General features: G+C 35.2%; 2 protein-coding genes across 10 annotated transcripts in view; both read left to right on the forward strand.

Annotated features, from left to right (window-relative positions):
- The first annotated feature begins 2,679 nt into the window (after window positions 1-2,679).
- Window positions 2,680-25,756, forward strand: part of LOC149911399 (protein angel-like) — a 30,247-nt gene continuing 7,170 nt past the window's right edge. Inside the window, exons 1-8 of one of the 9 annotated variants that reach the window (XM_090106006.1) lie at window positions 2,680-2,834; window positions 3,692-3,985; window positions 4,651-4,796; window positions 5,202-5,359; window positions 5,697-5,861; window positions 17,415-17,626; window positions 18,848-18,937; window positions 19,333-19,459. In XM_090106006.1, coding sequence (XP_089962132.1) covers window positions 2,821-2,834; window positions 3,692-3,985; window positions 4,651-4,796; window positions 5,202-5,359; window positions 5,697-5,861; window positions 17,415-17,626; window positions 18,848-18,937; window positions 19,333-19,459 — 1,206 coding nt within the window. In that variant the 5' untranslated portion in view covers window positions 2,680-2,820. Of the gene's footprint in view, window positions 2,936-3,537; window positions 3,986-4,650; window positions 4,797-5,201; window positions 5,360-5,696; window positions 5,862-17,414; window positions 17,627-18,847; window positions 18,938-19,332; window positions 19,460-25,756 lie in introns of all 9 variants that reach the window. The other 8 variants (XM_090106021.1, XM_090106030.1, XM_090106038.1 and 5 more) reach the window with 8 other exon arrangements.
- Window positions 9,813-11,073, forward strand: LOC149911400 (uncharacterized). Its single transcript, XM_090106058.1, has one exon. The coding sequence runs from the start codon at window positions 9,863-9,865 to the stop codon at window positions 10,859-10,861; it is 999 nt and encodes a 332-aa protein (XP_089962184.1). The 5' UTR covers window positions 9,813-9,862; the 3' UTR covers window positions 10,862-11,073.

Consider the following 25,756-nt stretch of genomic DNA (forward strand, 5'->3'; position numbering starts at 1 on the left):
TCTGAAACAGTTTATAGATAGATAGATACTACCTACATACTACCCACTGTGCTACCCACACACAATATACCTGCAGCAGCTAATTTAATTCAAATATCTCAATGACTAGATACAGACAGAAATATATTATATAATATCTTGAATAACATTATCTAAAAACGTGCTAAAGACACATCACTGTTCCTCAATTCTAAGAAAATTCGAAATATTTTTAATTCTTTATACTTTTTTATTTTGTCTTTAAATCGATACTATTCGCAAATATTAATAATAAATGCTAAAGTAACTCTGTCTGTCTCTTCGTGACGTCGAAACTACTGAAAAAATTTGTATGAAATATGGTACAAAGCAAGAGTACAAAGCTAAGGTACAAAGATTGAAACTTCAGTGAGGAACAGGGCCGAGCCGCCCCTGTGTGCGAAGTGTGCGGCGCACACAGGCGCCAAGACAATAGGGGCGCCGCGCCGCCACTGCCACCAAAATTATTTTTGTTACCTATATGATTGTTTTTTGTAGTGGAGTATCGACAAGTAAGTAGGTACAATAGGCGCAACATAGGCCTTGTAAACAACAAAACATCTATAACGCTTATTGAACAAGTCTCTCAATATTTAATGTTTATTATTATTCACGTTTATGGTTTCATTTTACGTTTAGGGTTTTAGTTTACATTCCTTACGAGCTCAACGTTAAAACGGCGGCAGTTCTTTGAACAAGAGAAAAAGTACTAGTTATTTTAAACCGTAGAGGCGCCGAGTTTGTATGAGTATGAAATTAGTCCACTCATTTCGTCCGAAAAAAAAGGCAAATAAAAGAAAGTGAATTTGCGCATCTATTTTTTTGATATGTTGTAGGGGATATCTAGAAAAGCTTAACTTGAGTTTTTCGACCAAGATTTCCTATGAGCTTTCGTCGCCATCTTGAAAAAAGGGGTAAAATTGTTTTTTCGGCAATAACTCGGCTATCCGATGAAATTAGGAAATCACTTATAAGACACTTTTTGTTCCTTTTTTAATGCTCTACAATTAAGTCCTGACCATTTTTACTGTATCGTGCATAGTTATCGAGATATCGATCGATAAAGTAAAAAATTATTGTAAGACGTGGCATCCGTTTTGACGAGTGTGTTTGCATTTTTTCAATATTACAAAATTTTCTTGAAACCATTTTTCATTCATTTTACCGTGTGTTGTACTTTTTTTCGCTCAAATGTACAGTTCAACTTTTTTTTTACTGCACAAACAAATTATTTGTTTAAAAAATATACTTTAGTGTGATCTTTAATTTGTTCTAAAGTCTGGTCTATGTACTTATTTTTTATCCCATCAATTTCCTAAACAATTTCCCATTCGCTTCGCCATGCGAACACAACCGAGCGAGCAGCTCGCTCGACGGTGAGCGTGAATTCACCGACTCTGCGGCGCGCTGGAGATCGTAATTTTTGTCCAACTAAAAAACTCCAAAAAGAAAATTGTAGGTCTGAATATTCTCTACAAGTTCGAATTGTACGATTTTTTAAATACAATATGTATATGTATTAGATACATATTATACATAATGTAGGTATACATGTATTATGTCCTAAACAAAAAAAAGCAAAAAACTAAAAATGTGTCCTGAATTTTTGAAGTGAAACTTCTTTATCGGGGTTGGAAAAAAATTGAGTGTAACATTTTTTCGTTACGCGTGATTCGACGTATTTCTGTAAAGTTGCATATAGTAAATTATTTTTTGAAAAATAAGGTCATAAAGAAGTTTCACTTCGTACGTGTGTACACTAGTACACGCACACATTTTTTTTTACTTTATCGATCAATATCTCGATAACGATGCATGATACGGAAAAAATGATACTAGACTTAATTGTAGAGCATAAAAAAAGGAACAAAAAGTGTCTTGTAAGTGATTTCCGAATTTCATCGGATAGCCGAGTTATTGCCGAAAAACAAATTTTACACCTTTTTTTTAAGATGGCGGCGAAAGCTCATAGGAAATCTTGGTCGAAAAACTCAAGTTAAGCTTTTCTGGGTATCCCTACAATATATCAAAAAATTAGATGCGCAAATTCACTTTTTTTTTAAATGTATATAATGAGTGGACTAAATATGAATGAGTGAGTTTCTGAACGCAACCCGATGCGATGCGTGCGACTGCGACGCAAGCGGGGCCCGGGGGTGGGGTCATGGGTATTCCCCGATTTTAACGAACGAGATAGCTAAGGCAAAACAATACAAATGAACAATCATTGGATTGAAAGTGTGTGTGTGTGTAAGGTGCGCATTGAATTTTTATAAAAAAAGAGGCGCTTCATAGGTTTCGCACACAGGCGCTGCCGGGGGTCGGCGCGGCCCTGGTGAGGAATAATGTTAACTAAACTATGTAGTTAATAGCTCAGCCCACAGGCGACTACACAACTATGTATGTCTTAAAAAAAAAGATAATACAACCTAGTACCATCCTAGTACATAATTTGTACAGAATAAATACAAAATCGGAATAAAATCTATTTCATTTTATACTTATAATTAATAAAAATTCTTATATAGAATTATCTTTAGGTATTGTTATAAATACATATTATACTACACGTACATTATAGACGAAATGATTCATGCTATTATAATCGTACGCTGCCGCTGCGTGTAAACAAAACTAAGCATCGTAAATCAAGATCACAAAATGTCAAACTGCGATTGGCATCTGTGATAAAATCTGTTTCCACTTTATTTTTATCTGTGAAATTCTGAATTTGTGATTATTGATTTTGTTATCTTGTACATGTACAATGTCCCATGTATAAAATTTATTCGTGAAGCGTGAATGAGATATGAGAGGTCGGTGGGTCAAAAAATGTTAAACTGTAGATTTTAGGTGCTCGTCATGGTATTTGCTCATTGTGTTATAATTTCTGAGCTATGGCTTTATTTTTATGCATGTAAGTTTATTTTGTTTTGTCTGTTTATTACTATTACCTTAGTATATTATGAGGATACAGTCACATGCCTTCGCTTTCTAAGTGTAATGGGTGAGGCGGGAGCCGTGAGAGGTCAAATTATGTTATATAACGTTAATCCCTTTATATGTTTATCTAAGTTCTAATCTTCCAATGCCAATCTTAAGCTCGTTAGGCGTCTTTTTTATTTGGCTATTGCTACATTTCATTATTATGTTTTTGTCTTTAGATAAACATGTTTGATGACAAAAAAAAAAACAATGATATAAAACATTTCTTATGTTCAGTAAATGTATACTTAGTCCAGTCTATCAGTACTAGAGTCTAGTACAGCTTCAACATTGCCTCAGTCATTGCCTTGGCTTATATTTCATAGCGATTACAAATATTTAGTCCCTGAACTAAGTCTGATCTATCTCATTTCCATCACAATTGCTGTCTAGAGCTGTATTTGTATTCTTGTTTATTTATTCATATCTAATGCTATCTACTTTATCTTAGTAATACATTTATGACTCTTAAGTATGATATTAATACATGATGTATCCTATGTATTATATTTAAGTTTATCTTTTTCTTTGCAGCTATCCTCTTGAGCACAGAGCAAATCCCATGTCACATGCAACAAAAACACTTAAAAACAACAGTTTCTAGTCATGTTTAGACTGTAGATAGTACTTTTTATTGTTATTATGTTATATTTGTTACAAATAAAGCTATGCTGAAATTGACTCATAGTTTTTGCAGATATTCTCATCTCACATGTGAAAATTTACATTACAATACAACACAGATAAAAAATTTCACACATTTAACTTGTAGAGGGAAGACATGTGGTATATTGAATGTTCACTTGTTTTTAAATCCTTTTGTATCGCCTGGTGCGCGGGGTAGGCTGTTAGCTAATATAAAGAAGCGTTTCCGAGTTAAAAAGCTAGACATAGAGTCAAGTGCGTCTCAGACGCACAAGCAAATGAGTGAGCCATTGCAACCCACATTACACCATGCTAGCTTCGGGGGACAGTTTGAAGTGTGAGTTTCCTTGTTTATGCCTTCTCGCTCTTTCTGCCAAGGTCACTTTTATATTATCATATTTTTTCAATCCTGGAAAAAGCAACAATATATTACACTGCTGTTTATGCTTGGTATGGAATTAAGAAAATTTCCATTGAGCTTAACGCACATAGCTTTCTACTGGTGAATGTTTACAATATATATTCAGATTTTACATTCAAAACACCTACAATTATTTATCAATCAACTTTATAAAATTAGACATCTTTGAAAAAAGAGGAAGAAATAGTGTATGATTTAAAAAGCCTTATAAGAAATAAAATAAAATAAGTGATCTCTTAATTTAAATAAGCGAAAATAATTAAAAATTAATTCAACAACTTATTTTATGTGAAATGGTTATTATAGATCAAATCACATTCATTTTGATTTTTTTTCAAAAATAGTTTGATCAAACTATATGACAATATAATTGTGGCCATAGGCAAAGTATTATAATATTTTTGATGTTGAAGATAGTTTTAGTATATCATTTACCCCTTTAAAATCTAAATCAAATAGACAAAAACTAAATTAAGTAAAAAGAAATATTGAAATATTTATTTGAGAATGACAATTAGTTGCTCCGAAGTAAACATATTAAAAAAAACATATCATATTAATCTGTTGTTACGTTTGAGTAGCAGTGATGAAGGCGGTACGTTTGAGAATTGGCACGGCGGGGCCTCGAGTTCAGGGGATGATCCCAGCAACCCCCACGCGGGGGTGCTGCCCCCGGACTTCAGAGTGTGGGAGCTTGTCGACTCGTGGCACAGCAGTTCTACTAAATGTTAGTAAACAAGAACATTTTATGTTACATTCACATCTCGAATCATGTTTAGGTTTGACGATAATTCTAGGAACATGTTTTTTAGTGTAATATTACAATTTTGTTTATATGTATCATCTTCCATAATAAAGTACATATTATAAAATTATATTACAATATTATTGTGTTATTATAGGTTTTGGCAATTATCTTAAATGATTATACAATTAACACCTTTATAGTTTAATAATGGGTAAAGTGTAGAGTTTTAATGGTTAGTTCGTATTGTTCATGTACTAAATTAAAAACAAAAATAACAACTCTATGGCACTTTTTAATTATACTGTCATGTGGAAAAAAAATTAAATTCAATGTTTTACGTAACTTTTATTCAACATCAAATTTTACACACAAGTAAATTTGCAGCGAACACCCTAAAGATCCGAGTGGTATCGTACAATGTGCTCGCTCAGTACCTGCTGCAGAGCCACCCCTACCTATACACAGCCTGTAAGCCAAACAACTTGAAGTGGCAGGTACGGGCTGCTAAGCTCTTCGAGGAGATCATTCATTTGGCACCTGATGTGAGTTGAAGTTTTTGCAAAAAGAATTTTTATTGGACTATTAAATTTCTGCCTTATGTATATAATATGCTTTAAAAAATAGATTTGTAATTATGGTAATAGTAATTTATTATACTAGCAGTATGGCCCAGTTCTTGCAGCTATGTTTAATACATTTAATTCAATCCAGCTAGTGACAATATATCAAATACTATTATAAAACACTGCATTCTAAAATAAATAAGACAGTTACTAAACTGGTTATCATTATACTTTCAGTCAATATGGCTATAATATTATATGAGTGATTTCCATTCCAAACTATTTTATAATATTAATTTCTCTATTATTTACCCAGATACTATGCCTGCAAGAAGTGCAAGCGTCCCACCTGAACTGCTTCTACGGTAGATTCGAAAGTCTCGGCTACGATGGTCTCTTCAAACAAAAGACCGGACACAGGGAAGATGGCTGCGCTATATACATCAAGAAGTCACAGTTCGAAATACAAGATCAGAACACAGTAAGCAAAACAATTGTAGCGAATATATCTGCTTTGCCCTTGAATACCCCGCTTTTAAGGCTGCTTTTTGAATGATATATAAACGGCTTATGCAATGCACTGCTTTTGTACTGTACTTCAATATGTTTGCGATTTGCGATGTTTTGTAGAGATATGAAAGATTAATAATTAGTAGATGTATGCAATGAATTTAGAAAATATGTAATCACATAAACCTCATGTTAACCATACACACATTTCATATTAATCATAAAAAGCGATAGTTTACCATTTGCCATACCATGTTAGAATTTTCTACTAAATTATTATTTAGTAATTAGATTGCAAGCAGATTTACTATGATAAATATATTTAAATGAAGAAAAACTACAATGTTAAGAACCATTATGAATAAATCGCGTTTAAAATCCTTTAAAGTCTTTAATTTCTAATAACCATTATCAAATAAAATCCTTTGAATGTTTGCTTTGCAAGATGACTTTAATATTTGAGCACAGCATTTGCGAATTAAAATATTGCGAAATTTAAATATATTGTGCAAATATAATTAATATGTATGTTTAAAATATCAAAAAGTGAAGTAAACTCAGACAGAAGAGAAATATAGGTGATTATCGAAACAAAATTGAATTTTGAATACAATGAAATGTTTTCCTTATCACATTTAATAAATAAATCAAGCAGCAGCGAATTGAAATTTTTGCTCTGCAATTATTTTTTAAAATATACAGAATTGAGTGTATTTAATCGAGCTTAGTTGTTTATGTTCACTGCTTCGCATTTCATTTCCTACCATTTATTTCTAAAAATAATGCTCTATGTACTTTAAAACTTTGGCAATCTACAGTCTATTAGGGTAACTGTGTTTTCTATTGATACATCATTTAACTGTTTATTTTCGGATATCAAATCATCAAATATCAAATAAAATTATATGCATTATGAATATTGCATGTGGTAAATAATATATTTGTATTTATGTTACGTGAATGCTGGTACATATTTGTTTTACACTGCAGCTTCATTTGCGTGATCTAGACAAGCAGTCAATATTAATTCAGACTACATTAATAACTGTACCAAATTTTATCCATATCTGCGTGATACCTGTACATGACAGGATAATAAGGAATAATCATCCGACCACCTAATCATCTAATCCTAATTTATTATGTTCGAACATATTCTTTGTTAATTCTTGTAAGAGAGATAAATTATGAGCGCCACAGCCGGAGGCCCCAATAAAAGTCGAATGTACTTTTTATAACTAAGTACATAAATGTAGTTTAATTATATTACGAATTTAATTAAAATAAAACTTAATACATACATCTATATCTGCTCGGTGCAGACCGGAGTTCTAGATTGACAATAAATAAATTAATAAATATTTTCAGGACAATATTTCACACACGGCACGATCTGATAAAATATCTTAATCACTACATAGTATAAAACAAAGTCGCTTTCCCTGTCCCTATGTCCCTATGTCCCTTTGTACGCTTAAATCTTTGAAACTACGCAACGGATTTTGATGCGTTTTTTTTTAATAGATAGAGTGATTCAAGAGGAAGGTTTATATGTATAATAACATCCATTAAATAGTGGAGAAGTACTGTTATTTTTGAGGTTTCTAATGTGATGTCGTAAAAAATTACATTTTTTCCGCTTACATTGCAAACGCAGGCTGAACCCTACGAGTTTTATCAAAATAATGTACTAAGTATTATACATATTGAAAAGGTCTATAGAAAAGTCCGCGATGGTATATGTCTATCTCTTATGGATAACCCACAATAACTTTTTTTTGTCATTTACTTTTTACGACAAATAATGGCTAATTTTCGGTGCGATTTTAACCAATACAGCATTAATCCTTAACCAATTAAATACCTTGAATACATTGTTCATTTCATATAGATCTATATGGCCCTTTACACCGTATGATTTAAGTGAATATTTTCGAAGATATTACAGATTTAAAAATTGCGGGACGTAGCGTTTGCGGCGGTACCGGCCGGCCGCCCGGCTATCTATTCTATACCCGTGCGAAGCCGGAGCGGGCCGCTATGTTTTTATATACAACGTTCACAGTTTTTCTGTAGTGTATTTAGTATCAGCAATGCACCCGTGCGAAGCCGGGGCGGGTCGCTAGTACTATTATAAAGGCGAAAGTTTGTAAGTATGGATGTATGGATGTATGGATGTTTGTTACTCTTTCACGTAAAAACTACTGAACCGATTATAATGAAATTTAGCACACATATAGAGGGTAACTTGGATTAACACATAGGATAGGTTTTATCCCGGAAATCCCACGGGAACGGGAACTATGCGGGTTTTCCTTTGAAAACGCGGGCGAAGCCGCGGGCGGAAATCTAGTATAATATAATTTTATTAATTACTAGCGGTCCGGCCCGGCTTCGCTCGTGGTATATGTTTACGTTTTCTTTACATAAGAACCATCCTCGTAACATCAAGGAATATCATAAAAAAAATAATTAACGAAATCGGTTCAGTGGTTCTCGAGTTATGCGCTTACCAACACATTTGATTATATAGAAGCTGTGTCCTGCGGTTTTACCCGCAGTGCTCCACTCCCGTTCGTATTAGCGTGATGATACCTATAGGGTTTCTCTATAAATGGGCTATCTAACACCGATAGAATTTTTCAAATCGGACCAGTAGTTCCTGAGATAAGCGCGTTCAAATAAACAAATAAACAAACTCTTCAGCTTTATAATATTAATATAGATAATATAGATTCTAATTCTAAAGAAAATTTAAATACGAACACAGCAAAACCACTCCCGCATTCCTTTCCCATGCGAACGGCGACGTCAGCAATCTGTTGTGCAGGCAGGGCCGTAACAGATAAATGTTTTTATTTATTTATATCTTAGCAAAAACAATATGTAAGAACGATTGATATCACTACATAGTGTAAAACAAAGTCGCTTTCTCTGTCTTCTTTAAAATTACGCAATGGATTTTGATGCATTTTTTTAATAGAGTGACGTGAATCACTCACGGAAGGTATAAGTACATAATTTATTAAGTATTGCGACAAAGCGGGCGAAACCGCGAGCGGAAAGCTAGTAGTAGTATAGTAGTATCTTTTAATACGCAAAAACGCTTTTCATACAGAAAATATATTCACTGTGTACCGTCACACTCGCGTTATCGATGTTTTATTCAATAATATGATTTTATGTCTGACTTTCCATTTATTCTACATAAAAATTGCGATTAAAGTATCGTTCAAAGTTACAAGACTTTTTAGTAAAGTTGAATTGAGTTTTATCGAGCTGAACAAATATATTGATTCGCTATTGGTCGTATACCATGCATATAGCATGCACGTTATAATAAAATTGTTAACAATCAGCTGAATGCCCTATGGAGGCAGATTGCACTTCAAAAAAAGATTAAAAATGATAGGTAGGTAATCGAAATAAATAATCTTATAACGTCAGGATTATTAATTGGAATATCCTATTTAAGATGAGGGTATCATGATTTTTTGATTTGGTGACAATAGAGAACTACCTATCCGAGGTGTGCAAAAAGGGTTGTATTTAAAATAAAAATAGTGTAAACGGCTTAAAAGTTTTAATCTCAATGTTATGTTGAAGTGCTTTTTTTAAATTTTCATATATTATGTTGGCAAAGTTGAGTGTTCAGTGGAAATACTAAAAAACATTAAAGTATAATTGTGTAACGGATCAACTGAATTAAAACTACCCCTCAACTAATTAATGTGGTACGTGTTTGAAAGAATCAAGTTAATATATAGCCCAAATTAATGCATCTGTAGTAAGGAAGGTCTGTAATCTTGATTTTCTGGAACCATAGCATTAATTATATTTGCGTATGAAAAAAGTAAATAAACACTGATCAGCTGGTTATAATCAAGGCTAGCTCCATCTGTTGGTACTAACCGGCTTCAAGACTATCGACATCTATCGATATTGTGCAGAACTACTTAAAAATAATTGATTATGCCTAAGTGTGGTGGATGCGGTAAATTCTTATCGCCGGCAGATGCCGCTAAATGTGATAAATGTAAAGGCGTCTATCACCGTGCCTGTGTGGGCTTATCTATTACGGGAATAACACCGACGTTATGGCAGTGTCCCGAATGTAAAAAAAATATTGCACGTGATAATTCATCCGACACCCCGGTGAGGCGACACGATCATGTGCAGAACACCTCTCCCCCGCCCAATAGCACAGCCGGTCGGGATGTTTCAGTGAACTTTTGTCTGGAACTAAAAAAAATCAAAGAGGAGATATTGCGCGAAGTTCGTTGTGAATTTAAGACGCTGCATGATGAGTTGGCGGAATTTAGGTCCAGCATGTTAGAGTACGGCTGTCGTATCGGTGCCCTAGAGGAACGCATGACCGTCCTAGAAAATATGCATATGCAGACGTCTCCCGAAAGCGCATCCCAGAGTTTTAATAATATTATTAATCAATTAAAAAGCGACATTAACGACAGAGATCAGGAACTATTGGCGAATGACATTGAGATTTCTAACTTGCCCGAGACCAGTGGAGAAAACCCAATACACACGACTATCTTAATTGCTTCAAAAATCGGAATCCAAATTGAACCGCACGATATCGTGTGCGCTGAGCGTATCGGAGCGCGGCCGGCAGAGGGCGCGGCGGCCGCGGCGCCCCGTCCGCGGCGGCTAGTCGTGCGGCTCGCGCGCCGCCAGCTGCGCGACGATCTGCTGAGGAGTGCACGCGTGCGCCGCGGCGCCACTACTGCCGACTTGGATATGACGGGCCCGCCCAGGCGCTTCTATATTAACGAACGTCTCACTAAATTTAACCGCCAGTTGTTTCGGATGGCGCGCGAAGCGGGCACTAGTCGTGGTTGGCGTTATGTCTGGTCAAAGCGGGGTCGCATATTCGCTAGAAACAAACCCGACGATTCTGTATGCTTTATCCGTTGCGAAGAAGATATACAACGTATATTTGGCGCAGCATAATATAGGGTTGATCATTAAATCAATTATTAATGTTTTTAGTGCAAATAATATAACTCATAGAATTTTACGTTTCATCTTTGTTTTTAACCGTTACTCTGTAATATTGGTATTGTATTCTTGTTATATTATCATATTATACTTGTTATTGCTTATATACCTTCAGATTATTATTATCTTAATGGAAACAGTATTAATAATATGCGTACCCTGCAGTGCCTTGCCTTCTATAAAATTACTTTTTTATACATATATCTATATAAAACTTTACCATAATTGTTCATGCGATAATTCCTATAATGTTTGTTTGTGCCTTATATTGTGTTGCGCGGCTGTAGAAATGTTTATTTACTACTTAATAATATTGTCAGTCTATTTGCTTAAATATTTCATTTATTCATTGTTAATTGGTTTGTTTATTTATTACTTGTTACCATTTTTGAACTACTCATTTTATAAGGAATTAAAATATTTTTTGTTATTGTTATTAAAACATTATATTGTGGAGTATCTAAACGATCATCCTTTTTTATTTGTCTCAATGTACTTTTATTGTATTGTTATGTTTAATATTGTTGTGAATTGTGGTATTTTCCTAATATATTATATCATTGTTGAATCATTAATAACAGATAATATTATATTGTATAAACGTTTTGTATCGCATAAGTGCATTGGTATAGATTTTACATATTACACTTTTCGCCACAAACTGAACCTTTATTTTTTAACACCTGTTTTTATTATTGTAGTGCAATTAATGATATTGAGAAGATACAATTTAAATGAATATTTATACATCTTTTTATACATAATATATATTTCTATTGCCATGTTATCGTTTTATATACAACATTTAACTTTTTATTATATTTATTACCGTTTTTTATTATATTTATTTAATTTGATGTTATTATTATTATTATTTTTAGTGAGTAATATTAGCAATGGTGTTGAATAACCTTATAGTTGGATTGCATAATGTGGGTTCACTGGGCACATTTCATGATGACTTTATTGCGATGGTAGTGCGATATAATTTTGACATTTTCGCCATCAATGAAACGTGGTTACGGGCAGAAGATGACGGTCGCGCTCCTGTTGTTCCCGGATACCGACTGCGGCATGTCCCGCGGCCTGCGACGGTGCGCTCGGGCCGTGGTGGCGGGGTAGGTTTTTATGTCAGGTGTGGATTAAAGGTTAAAACGATAACCATCCCAATTAATCCAAACTGTGAATCGGTTGAACAAATGTGGCTGAGGTTAGTGGTCAACGGTAAACATATTGCGGTGGGAACAGCCTATCGTCCGCCGTGGCTTAATCTGGATTTGTTTCTGGATACTTTGACTGACACAATAAGTGCACTTGATAAAGTTGATCATTGTGTATTGTTGGGGGATTTCAATGTAAATATGATAAATTGTAATGATTCTAAATCTTTAAAAATAAATGAATTTCTTTCTTCCTTGAGCCTTTCACAGCTTGTTTCTGCTCCTACCCACTTTACTGAAGGCAGTCAAACTCTAATCGATTTAGTTTGCACGGATTTGCAGGCTAGGAACGTTACAGTCGAACCATACAGATCTAGTCTTGGTCATTCTGTCGTTATGTGTGAGTTCAACATAAAAAGAAATAGTTTAAAACCTTATGTAACTAAATTCCGTCCTCTTAAATGTATTTGTCGAGAAAGTTTAAATAAAGACCTGAGTAAAATAGATTGGAATAATTTCATGCATCTGGACTCAGTAAATGCAATGGTTGAGGCTTTCTCAAAGTGCATTATTGCGCTGTTTGATTTACATGCACCCATTAGGACAATCGTTTTCAAAGAGCCCTCACATCCCTGGATTACTGACACTATAAAAACCATGATGAAGTTACGCGATGCCGCTTTATCTAAATATCGGAAATCTAAGGCAGATTCTAAAAAGGATTACTACCATCAATTGAAATCTCTCGTCGTGTCCTCTTTACATAATGAAAAAGTAGCTTATTTTCGTTTTAGTATAAATGATAAAATAAATGAACCTCAGGTGCTTTGGAAAAATATAAAATCTAATGTTTTACCTCGCAAACAATTAAATGAGCTCCCACCACATCTGTCCTGCCCCAATCAAATAAATCAGCATTTTTTACAAGTCCCAGGTAGTGCTATTGTAGATTCAACATCCTTAATGTTCTTCGACTCCCATCTGCACAGCGAGGCGGTTTTTGAATTAACAACTGTTTCTGAAGACACTGTGTCAAAATATTTGCTGGGACTCGCGTCGAACGCTGGGGGTTGTGATGGAATAAATTTGAATATGCTGCTGCTAACTCTTCCTCACACCCTGAAACCTATAACTCAGATTATTAATGGCTCCATTTTGACGTCGACGTTTCCCGATTTGTGGAAAAAAGCTTTGGTTCGGCCTCTGCCTAAGAATCGTAACCCTGTTTCATTCAAGGATTTGAGGCCGATAAGTGTTTTGCCGTGCATGTCGAAGGTATTGGAGCGGGTTGTTTGTAGGCAACTTACGGAGTTTATTGAGAACAATAACTTGCTTCCCGTATTTCAGTCTGGTTTTAGGAAATGCCATAGTACCACAACAACTCTGTTGGACGTAACGGACAATGTATTGGCCGCTCAGGATAAGGGTATGTGTACCATCCTTGTGCTGCTTGATTTTTCCCGAGCATTTGATTGTATAAGTATTCCTTTGCTTCTGTCGAAGCTGCGTTACTATGGCTTTAGCCACAGCACAGTACACTGGTTTCACAGTTATTTATACAACCGTCAGCAGAGTGTCGAAATCAGATTGGATGATGGTAGCTCCGTATTTTCAGATTTTGGTCTTCTTGATAGAGGTGTTCCCCAAGGCTCTATTCTGGGCCCCATCCTATTTATTTTATACTCGGCCGATATAGTTAATTCAATAAAAAAGTGTAAGTTCCACATTTATGCCGATGATACTCAGGTTTATATTTCTTTCTTTCCGAATGATTTTGATAATGCTATAAAACACTTGAATGATGACCTTTCACGTATTGCAGATTGGGCTGACACAAATGCTTTGGTGTTAAATCCTGATAAGACAAAGTATATGTTATTCGGTGCAAAAAAGTATATCACATCTATGCCACCTTTTGATGTTAAAATCGTAGGTAAGACAATCCAGAGAGTTTACGAGGCGCGCAATCTAGGTCTTTATGTAGATAGCTCACTAAGATATGAGAAACATATCACTAACACAGTTAGTAATTGTTTTTTCCGTTTAAAAACTTTGTATAGAGTGCGTCCATACCTGTCGGAGGACCTTCGAGTGCGTTTAATAGAATCTTTGGTTCTATCTAAACTTAATTACGGTGATACTGTCTACGGTCCACGTCTCATGGCCAGAACCGAAAGGCTCGTACAAAGAGTACAGAATGCGTGTACGCGCTACTGTTACACAATTCCACCTCGCAGTCACGTCACGCCATTCTTAAATAAGCATGGAATTCTCAAGCTAAAGGCAAGGCGCCAATTGCATCTGGCGTCTCTTATGTTTGGGATTATCAAGACGCGTACGCCCATTTACCTTTATGAAAAGTTAAACTGGACAACCAATAATCGGGATGTTGCGTGCAGAAGTTGCGCTCAGCCACTTATTATTCCTCAGCATAGATCGACTACTTTTAGAGGCAGCTTCCGCTATGCAGCATCAAAAATATGGAACGACTTGCCCCCACCGATTAGGTTATTGGTTAATATTAACACGTTCAAGAAACACCTTAAAAACTACTTGATCGATGAGCAGCGTAGGATAAGCTAGTGTCCAGTTTCTGTTTCTGTTTTCGTGTTCTGTTCTTTCACTGAATTTTATTATTATATTTTATGTGTTTGTAGCATGGGATAATTTTATTATTATATTTGATGTGTTTGTAGCTTTGGACAATGTTCTTTATTTTAGGCCTGCGTGTAATTTAATATGATGTATAATGTAATGTATATATAATGTACCTATATCTGTTTAATTGTATTATTTTATTATATTACTTTATAATTATATGTGATATTTATATATATGATTTTCATACACTCAAAATGCACTACTTACTTATTATAAACACTATTTTAATTATTATTATCATTGCGACGTCTCACGTCCGTGAGTCGGATCTTAAAGGGATCTTGTTGAAAACCAGCGCCAGGCATAATATGCCTGGCACATGCTGAACTTGGTCCTTTTTGGCGATACAGGGGCACTTTCATATTACATTGATTTATTTTTTGTTTTATTTTATTATTGTTTTCCATTTCTTTTTTGTATGTTTTTGTTTTGCTTTTATTAATGTTTTGTGATGATTGTGTCTTACTGATTGCCGAATAAACGTATTTTCTTTCTTCTTTCTTTCTTTCAAAAAGAGATGTGAACAGTTAATTTTATTTTCTCCGCAAAAAAAAGTAGCCTATGTCACTCTCTATAGCTTCCTAACTATCTCCCGAAAGAAAAAAATCAAAGCCGCTCCGTTGCAACATGAAAGAACAAACACACATTCAATGAAGACCCGTGTCCTCTAGTGGGGTAAGGGGCAGATGCATTATACAACCGGGACAAGTAGGTGATCAGCCTTCACAGGGAATCCAACCCGGGACCCCTTGGTTCTACGCTCACTAGTGTTTACTCGTGTCAAACACACATTCACATTTATAAAATTATAGTCTAAGATCCCATCCATATATAGTCCAAATTTTGACTGGCAACCTAATTATAAATATACATAAAATTTTGGTTTCATCAAAAAAACTATGAACGCACTAATCCTGCGGTGGGATCTAGTACTATTAGTAATGATAGTATGTAGTAAGGGGTGTTGTCGTGGGTGGACGAGATGCGGTGTTTGTGGAGCAATGATCGCAATCACTTTTTGAAATCCTGTCAAAATTTTAACGTAGACTGGACTGTAGAAAACGAATATAAAAAATTATGAAGGAATTCATTCCCAACGTTACATTTTACTTACATATTTCTTTAAGAGAAGTCGATATTCACTCGCAAAATCTGTTAATAAAATACATATGCATGCATATTGCATACAAAAATACCAAATATATTATGTGCTTTTTAATCCATTGTCAAGTTAAGGCCGCCTCCTTGGTACAGCACAGGGTTTCTGGGTTTGATTATCGGTGATACCAAAGAAAAGTTTTGTGTAGCCCTACTAAAATAATTATAAATGCGAAAGTTTCCGTGGATGGATGGATGGATATTTGCTATTTTTTCACGTAAAAACTTCTGCACCGATTACAACGAAGTTTATTATATAGGTAATTAAAGACGCAGACTTAAGACATAGGATAATTTTTATCCCAAAAATCCCACAGAAACGCGACCACATAGTTTCCGTTCCTGTGGGAACTCTGGTTTTTCTCCGAAAACGCGGGCGAAGCCGCGGTCGGGAATCTAGTACTCTATATTGAGTTGTGACGTTAAATTGATTGTATTTTTTATAAATTACATACGTAAATTTCATTGAAAATTAATTGAATTGATATAAAATATATGAACCTTTGTTGAACATATAATATAGTGTATTATTTATTTAGAAATAAGAAAAACTATTTAAAATATATTTTTCCGACAGCCATGACCATGGATAATATAATACCTACTCATACATAATTCGTCTTTTCATTCATAAATACATGCACGATAACTGTTTATCGTGATAAAATATACATTTTGAATATCAGCATAGAACTACTACAAAACAAAGATTCATGTGTTCGGTATACCTAATTATTTAAAGATTGTCAAAATTATTAAAAAAGCGTGTGTGCCGAGCACACGTTTCAGAAGTGAAACTTCTTTGGCAAGATTTAAAAATACCAAAATCGTCGCCTCACTCCATTACGTGACGGTATATCCATGACGCGACCTTGACATTTTACTCTCAATGCGAAGAATTAGAAAGAAAAAGTTAAACTTCAAAATCGTGGTATATCGAACGTTTTAAGTGAGCAGCAGTGAATAAATAAAATAAAAATAGAAAAAGCAATATGAATTCTATTTTCATCCAATCTGTTTATTTGAATACTATACCTACACGATACTGACAATCAAACGATCCTCTGAAGTGGCATTACATATTTCCGAGTTGACCCCACATCCTCAATTACGCCAATGCACTATACATAGACTAATAGACGGGTCCTTATTGTAGGTTTATTAACTTGTTGCACAATACTATAAGATAGATATCAAAATATATTTACCTCGCATTTACGAAACAGTTTAGATTTACCTGCTTTCTTTCTCGTGTATTATATACCCATATTAAAAATAGCACAGCGAAGTTTGTCTCAGTTGCGCCAAAATTTTTAAAAGCATACATTGACCTACGATAAACGGCTTGAATCACAATCAAGATCACAAAGATCCGAATCAAAACTCTACGCGTATATTAGGCATTTTTATTATGAAAATTATGTGACCTTGAACATTTTATACCACTCCGCTCATAACTATTTAATTATGATTGTAAGTCTAGTCGTTTATATACTATATTTATGATATCAAAACCAACTTTCCAGGTCGAGTATTACCAGCCAGAGATGCCAATACTGAATCGGGACAACATCGGTTTGATGGTGAAGCTGACGCCACGGGGTTCGAGTGGTACCCCCATAGTGGTGGCCACCACCCACTTGCTGTACAACCCCAAGAGGACTGACGTGAGACTCGCGCAGATACAAGTACTGCTCGCTGAGATTGACCGCTTCGCGTACTACGACAATGGCAAGGAGTAAGTATGGGAAACTTAAAGCTTTACACCAGTTTAGTTCAAGAAAATGCCCATGGGAATGAGATGTAAAAAGTGAATATCTGCGGTGACGTCATAATTTACACTTCATGTTTTCCAGTCAAAATCTATGACGTCATTATTAGAAGAACTTCTTCTTATATTCTGCTGTCTTGGTAGGAGTAATACCAAGACAGCAGAATATACAAGAAGTTCTGAATAGTTCTGAATATACAAGAAGTTCAGATATACAAGAAGAACTGTTAATTGCCTCGAGTCCTACCGCGTAGCACTGTGTTTCATTAGATCAAAAAAATTTCCCTGTGCTGTTTATTGTATTTATCGATCAAGGGATGTATTTACAATGTAAGAGTAGAACACCCACGTGTCAATTTCTTATACTTTTTTTTTAATAAAATGGCAAACTTTAGGTGAATTTTTCATGAAAAATATTGAAATGTATTCTGAAATCGTAACTGTCTAAGATATTTATTTTAAATAAATATAGACTTATAAAGCATCTTTGGGCGCATATTATCCAGTTTTTATTTTTTGAAAACTACCTCCGAATACCGAGAAATATATTTTTTTCAGATTTTCGTTTTTATTTTTTTTCTCCCTAAAAACGCAAAAGTGCGGCTTGTCACTAGCATAGAATTATTGCTCGTAATAAGGCCTATCACTCATAAAAAAACCACGCCGCATTTCTCATCATTTCATCTTTCATTTTCATTCCTGCAAATAAGGGCTGATTTTTCAATCCTTGGTTAATACTTATTCGTCGAATCCATACTAATATTATAAATGCGAAAGTAACTCTGTCTGTTACTCAATCACGCCTAAACTACTGAACCAATTTGCATGAAATTTAGTATGGAGATATTTTGATACCCGAGAAAGGACATAGGCTACCTTTTATTGCGAAATATGTACCACGGGCGAAGCCGGGACGGACCGCTAGTAATGTATAAAACTACCATTTTAAAAACGTATTCATATTGCCCGTATTTGACAGTTTACGTGTCATTTTAATATTATCGTGTAATACTTTATTGGACGGATAAGTTTTAACGAAGCATTGAAAAATCGGCCCTAAATTAAATATCACTATTTCAACATTTTGACCATATTATGTTGATCTGTTACAACACCGTTCTTCAGTGCATTTTACGTTCTTATTTTGGATATTTATGTTATTTTTATTATTTTCTCTCTTGTCCACAGATCAGGATATTTGCCCATCATCTTGACCGGGGATTTGAATTCAACACCCGACAGCGCAGTGATTAAACTGCTGAACAGAGGTTATGTTAGGTAAATAGTTTTAAGAGTTTTAACTAACATGAACATTCGTAGATAGGCTGTTATGCTAATAATAGGTGTTTGTCCTTTTTAAAATATAATTTACTCAGCTTTCTATTCTATCATTTATCTTACGAGTATTTTAAATACCTAACGAAATATATACTATGATTAAACTGAAGAGTCTGTTGCATGGTTAAGATAATCTCAAGAACCACCCGTTCGAATTGAATTTTTGAAGTTAAACTTTTTTAGGCGCGTTGAGAGTAAAATTCAAGGTCGCGTCATAGCAATATCGTACAATATTGATATCTTTGAATCTTGCCAAAGAAGTCTCACTTCTGACACGTGTGCTCGGCACACACGCTCTTTTTTTGGATAGTCTATTTATATTTATAACCCAACAGTGCGACGCCATTCCGCGACGGTCGTTCGGACTGGCGCCGCATCGGCGTCACAGACAACTGCCAGCATCTCTCCGTATATCTCAACCGGCAGATCGGGAACGCTACCACCGACTTCACTATGACCAGCGTAAGTCATGTAGTAATTAATTTTTGAAGTGAAACTTCTTTATCGGGGTTGGAAAAAAATTTAGTGTAACATTTTTTCGTTACGCGCCATCTTTTTCTTATCCCTACCACGCGTGATTCGACGTATTTTTGTAAAGTTGCATATAACGGGTGATTTTTTAAGAGGTTAGGATTTGTTTTAAAAAAAAAACACAAAAAATTTGAAAAATTTGTTGTAATCTATAATGGAATCGATAGAACGATCAATATAATTTAATGTTTAAAGATGATTTCATGCAAATGCTGGCCGTCGCTCCGGTTTAGATGGCCCATTCGCAAGGCCCAATTTCGGCACACTCTCTACAACATATCGGCCGGTATATCACGAATAAATGCTTCAATATTGGCTCCCAGTGCGACAATCGTTGCTGGTTTATCCCTGTAGGCATAAGAAATAGTCCAAAGGCGTTAGATCACACGATCTAGGTGGCCAATCGACGGGCCCAAAACGTGAGATAAACTGTTCGCCGAAGACGGCTCTCAATTGGGCTATTGTTTCGCGTGCCGTGTGTCATGTGGCACCGTCTTTTTGAAACCACATGTGAGGCATGTCCAATTCTTCCATTTTGGGCAAAAAAAAAAAATCGCCAATCGAAGAAGTGCATCGCGCACTTCTTAACCGACTTCACACTCTCTTAACCGAGCATGCATTTTGATAGTAAAATTCAATAATTTGCAAGCGTTGTTCGTTCGTAAGTCGATTCATGCTTAAATTATAGACCAAACTGAACAAGTTTGATAAAGACACAAGACACGATTCACGCGTGATCTATCAAAAACAGTATTGCCAAAAAGAAACCAGCAAAAAAATCACCCTTTATAGTAGAGCCATTTTAATAGGCGACATTTGACAGTTCAACAAAATTCAACAACGTAACCTAGTAACGACGACATAGAATAACATGATATTTCGTTTTGTTAGAACTGCACATTTGCTTAACTTTTTTTCAATTACGATTACATATTTATAACAATAATGACCGATACAAGTAATTTTAGGATTTGATTTTACTGATAAACCATTCTAAACATAATAAACAATTTCTGATTTAAAGATCAGACGTCGCTACAATTTTGTGTCAATAAACGTTTTTTCTTTTTAAATATAGGTATATTAAGAAGAGCTGGAACGTCAACACATTTACACAATGCACATGTTAGGCCGGGAGATACTGACACAAAATTTCGGGCCATTTGTAACAGGATGGCGGTCTAGAGGGGTCTTAGTACGCAATGACAAAAAGAAAAATGATGGTCAGAACGCTGGTACCGGCGGACTAGTCGCGTGGGCGTTAGTCACACTCGTCGGATAAATAGCGAAAGTCCAACGATTTGTAACACAAAATTTTTAGAATTTACCGATAGCCCTTAAAAAAGATGTAGGCGGTAGTGTCATGCCATACAGTTACGATGTGACTTACAGTCCGCCATACCGACGTGAATGCGTTGATTAAAAAAAAAACAATTCAACCATTTGTACCGAGCTCACTTTTGCACAGGTAACCATCGTCGTGCAGCCATTTACTAAAATTGCCATGCCATACTTTTCGGACGATTCCAAATGGTCGCCATAACGCGGAAAAGTCAAACGATTTGTAAATCGTTTGACTTTCGCTATTTATCCGACGAGTTCGACTAACGCCCACGCGACTAGTCCGCCGGTACCAGCGTTCTGAGTTCTGACCATCATTTTTCTTTTAGTCATTGCGTAATAAGACCTCTGTAGAACCGCCATTCTGTTACAAATGACCCGAAATTTTGTGTCAGTATCTCCCGGCCTATGTATGTGTCATATTTTGCAATTGTTTATAAATACAGGGTGATGTAATTGGTGTAGTACGAATATCTAAAAATCTATGAAGAATTTTGTGATACAGTAAATGGAAGAATTATAGACTATTTTACAGTATTTACTTAATAAAATCATTTAATTTTTTGTTCATTTTCATTAGAAATGTCAATTTTTCTCACCAAGGTGGAATTTTGGATGATAAGGATCTTGTTAGAAAAATATATAAATTTTGACTAAAATCGGCATTTTTTTTTTTCAAAAATCAAATAACTAATTAATAATCAGAGTTATCAAATTATTAAAAAAAATAAGCCAAACTATACACAATTTTTACCTACTTGATGCAATCCTCAAAGATCTCAACCCAATAGAGTTACTATGGGGCATAATTAAAGGGAAAGTAGCATCACAAAATGTGAACTTTAACTTGAAAACTGTGTAAGAATTATTTGAGTTCTGTCAACTGTCATAACCACGAAAACATACTCTCGTGAAGATAAAATCGTTACTACGGGAAATATTCTAGTTTATGTCGTTAAAAAGTGAAAAAAGTGGAAAAGATAACCTGAAGTTCATGTGTGATTGTTATCCAGTGAAAGTGTTGTGTTTTTCGTAAAAAAAACTAGTGCTAAAACTCAATAGTGACACTTAAAACTTTTTGCAAACTACAGACTACCCTCAACTAAACCTTACATTTCTATTGTCAAGTGAAGATGACATGACATTGACATGTCATGACAATCCATAGACAATATTACCTGTGTTGCTACTACCTAAATAAATAATAATAGAATATAAATATCATTAACTTATAAAAATAATAAATAATAAAAAAAAAAAAAAATATTGAATAGCATAATACTATAAATAAGTAAATAATGATTAATGAATATAAACATGCTACTAGTTTGATCATTGAAAAAAATGAGTAATTATAATGAAAACTCCCCAACTTGTATTTCAAATGAAACTGAAACTCAGCTAATGCCAAGGAATAATGAGAAATCACCTAATAAAACCACTGCTTGTAAACAAAGCAACAAAAAATTTGTACAACAAGCGTTTCACCCAAGCTTATTCATGTCAAAACCTAGAAGCATATCAACATCTGAAATTGAAAACATCCAAACTCAGTCCAGTTCCGATTTAACCCAAGACACTATTCCTCCTACTTGGCAACGAGTCCCTTCCCTAAGAAATGCCAAGCGGAAAAAAACATCCTCTCCATCTCCAGAAAGAATATCAATTCACAACCAGTACTGTGGTCTTCCCGTTGACCAAAGGGAAGATGATTTGAGCAAAAATAGTGAACCCATCAAGAAAGTAACAAAACCACCTCCAATAATATTATATGGTATCAAAGATGTCAATAAGCTTACTGAACTATTAGAAAACATCATTAGCAAAGAAGACTTTACTTACAAAATCGTCAACCAAAACCAATTACGCATTAATTGCCAAACTATAGATTCTTATAAGAAAACAGTATCTATTGTCAGAGAAAAAGGTTTAATTGGACACACATTTAATAGCAAAGATGAACGCCCCTGTAGAATCGTCATCAAAAACCTTCACTATACTACACCCATCACAATTATTAAAGAAGCCATCGAGGAAACTGGAAATATAGTTATTGGAGAAATAATTAATGCCAAATACGGGCCAGACAAGAAACCAACTTCAACATTCTTTGCTAACCTAAAACAGAATTCGAACAATACAGCTGTAAAAAATATCAAATTCATCTATCACCAAGCAGTCACTATAGAAGATCCCCGGAAACGAAACACTATTGTCCAATGTCAAAGATGCCAGCAATATGGTCACTCCAAGAATTATTGTATGAGGCCCTATCGCTGTGTTAAATGTGCACAATCTCATAGAACGGCAGATTGCCCAAAGACTGATCGTACTACTCCAGCAAAATGTGCTCTGTGTCTTGGTGCACATCCAGCAAATTATAAGGGTTGTGAAGTGTACAGAGAAATTCTAGAAAGAAAAGAAAAGAACCGCTCACATCTTATAAATAGAGAAACAAATAAAACAATACAAAACTCTAACACTCAAAACCCACTGCTAAATACTAAAGATAATTTCACACAAAATACTAATAGCAACAAAAACATGAGATATTCTGATGTACTACGAGGTAATAAAAACAATGATCCTATAATTCCACCAACAAACAAAACCATTGAAGACATGCTACTCAGACAAGCTGAAAAATTTGATCTTATACTTCAACAAATGAGCACACTAATCAACCTGATTACTACCCTCGTGTCCAAAATATCAAAATGACGTCACTCAAAATAGCAACTTGGAACCCAGACGGTCTGTCTCCAAAAAAACATGAAGTTGAACTTCTATTGCACTCACACCAAATTGACATACTTCTTGTGGCTGAAACACATTTCAATAATAATAGCACTTTTAGAATAAGTAACTATGATGTATATGCAACTAACCACCCAGATGGTACTGCTCACGCCGGTGCTGCTGTTATAGTCAAGTCCAACATCAAACATCATGCCCAACCTAAATACAGAACAGCCCACTTACAAGCAGCCACCATCTCGATTGAGGATAAAATTGGAAATTTTAATGTGTCTGCTGTTTACAGTCCTCCTAAGCACAAAATAACAGATGAACAGTACAATGAATTTTTTAACACACTTGGTACTCGATTTATTGCCGGCGGGGACTGGAATGCAAAAAATGTTCATTGGGCTTCAAGACTCACTAACACTAGGGGGAGAGAACTCAAGAAGAGTATTGACAAAAATATGTTAGGAACCATCTCTACACCAGATCCTACCAACTGGCCAAGTGATTCGAAAAGATTGCCTGATGTTATTGACTTTTTTATAATGAAGGGTTTATCAAGCCTATTCCATCACATACAAACATGCCTGGACGTTGACTCGAATCATGTCCCAGTTATACTAACCATTGGCATAAATGCTATTAAAGTTTCAAAAAGTATAAAACTTTATAATACACGCACTAATTGGAAAAGGTTCCACAAACTGGTTAACGATAGGCTTGATCTGAAAATACCCCTGAAGACTGAGACAGATATAGATGAAGCTACAAGAATTTTTACCACAACAATACAGGAATGCTGCTGGACATGTACTCCCAACTTACCGAACCGCCTACCTCAGGACAAGCTTATCTCAGAATCCATAAAAACAAAAATATTGGAAAAAAGGAGACTGAGGCGAGTATGGCATACAAGTAGACACCCAAACGATAAAAGGAAACTGAATAAAGCCGCCAAGGATCTGAAAGCTCTTTTATCCGAAGCCAATGATGCATCGATGCAAGCTTATCTGGAAAATCTAACAAACACCAAAGCTACAAATTACTCACTTTGGAAGGCATGCAAAAACTTTGACCGGCCACTTCATCACAAACCACCAATTCGAACTCAAGGCGGGAACTGGGCTAAATCCCCGCAAGACAAAGCTACAGCTTTCGCAAACCATCTTAGTCAAGTTTTCCAGTCAAACCGAACAGAATATGATGAAGATGAAACATATATTGATTCAGTTCTCATGCAGGACTACCAACTCGATCTTCCTCTAAAACTAGTAACTCCTAAAGAAATCCGTAGGAACATTACAATCATGGACAGTAACAAAGCACCAGGGTTTGACCTCATTGATGGAAAGGTCCTGAAGGAATTACCACGAAAGGGAATAGTATTTCTTACCTCATTATTTAATGCTATACTGCGATTAGGGCACTTTCCTGATTTATGGAAAGTCTCGCAGGTCATAATGATACTTAAACCTGGAAAGCCTGCTCATGAATTAAGCTCATACCGACCGATCAGTCTTCTGCCAACTACATCTAAATTATTCGAGAAATCTCTGCTCCATAGACTTAATGACATCCTTAAACAAAAATCAATTATCCCTGACCATCAATTTGGATTTCGTAGTGAACACGCCACATTGGAACAGGTCCACAGAGTTTGTAGAAGCATAAGAAAGTCCTTTGAAAAGAAAGAATATTGTTCATCTGCATTTCTTGACATACAGCAGGCTTTTGACAAAGTTTGGCATAAAGGCCTATTGTACAAAATCAAAAATTTATTACCACATACCTTCTATGGAGTTTTGGCATCTTATATATCCAATAGAATATTTCAAGTCACAGAAAACGAATGTACATCAGGCTTCTACAATATCCTTGCTGGAGTACCACAGGGATCAGTACTCGGACCAGTTTTGTACACCCTATACACATCCGATATTCCAAGAAACTCAGATGTAGTAGTTGCGACGTTTGCAGACGACACAGCGTTACTTGCATCACACAAATGTCCGATGCAAGCATCCCAAAATCTACAAAAGGCACTGAATGAAATAGAATCCTGGATGAAAAAATGGAAAATTACTGCCAGTGTCACTAAATCAGTACACGTGACCTTTACTCTTCGCAAAGATAACTGTGCTC

Source organism: Colias eurytheme, chromosome 1 (genome assembly GCF_061535395.1).
Source record: "Colias eurytheme isolate Ceu_HAF_F1 chromosome 1, ilColEury1 Martin Lab GWU primary, whole genome shotgun sequence".
NCBI classification, from domain to species: domain Eukaryota; kingdom Metazoa; phylum Arthropoda; class Insecta; order Lepidoptera; family Pieridae; genus Colias; species Colias eurytheme.

What these genes read in the sequence shown, in the direction of transcription:
- LOC149911400 (XM_090106058.1), top strand. Translation starts at nt 9,863, where the DNA reads ATGCCTAAGTGTGGTGGATGCGGTAAATTCTTATCGCCGGCAGATGCC.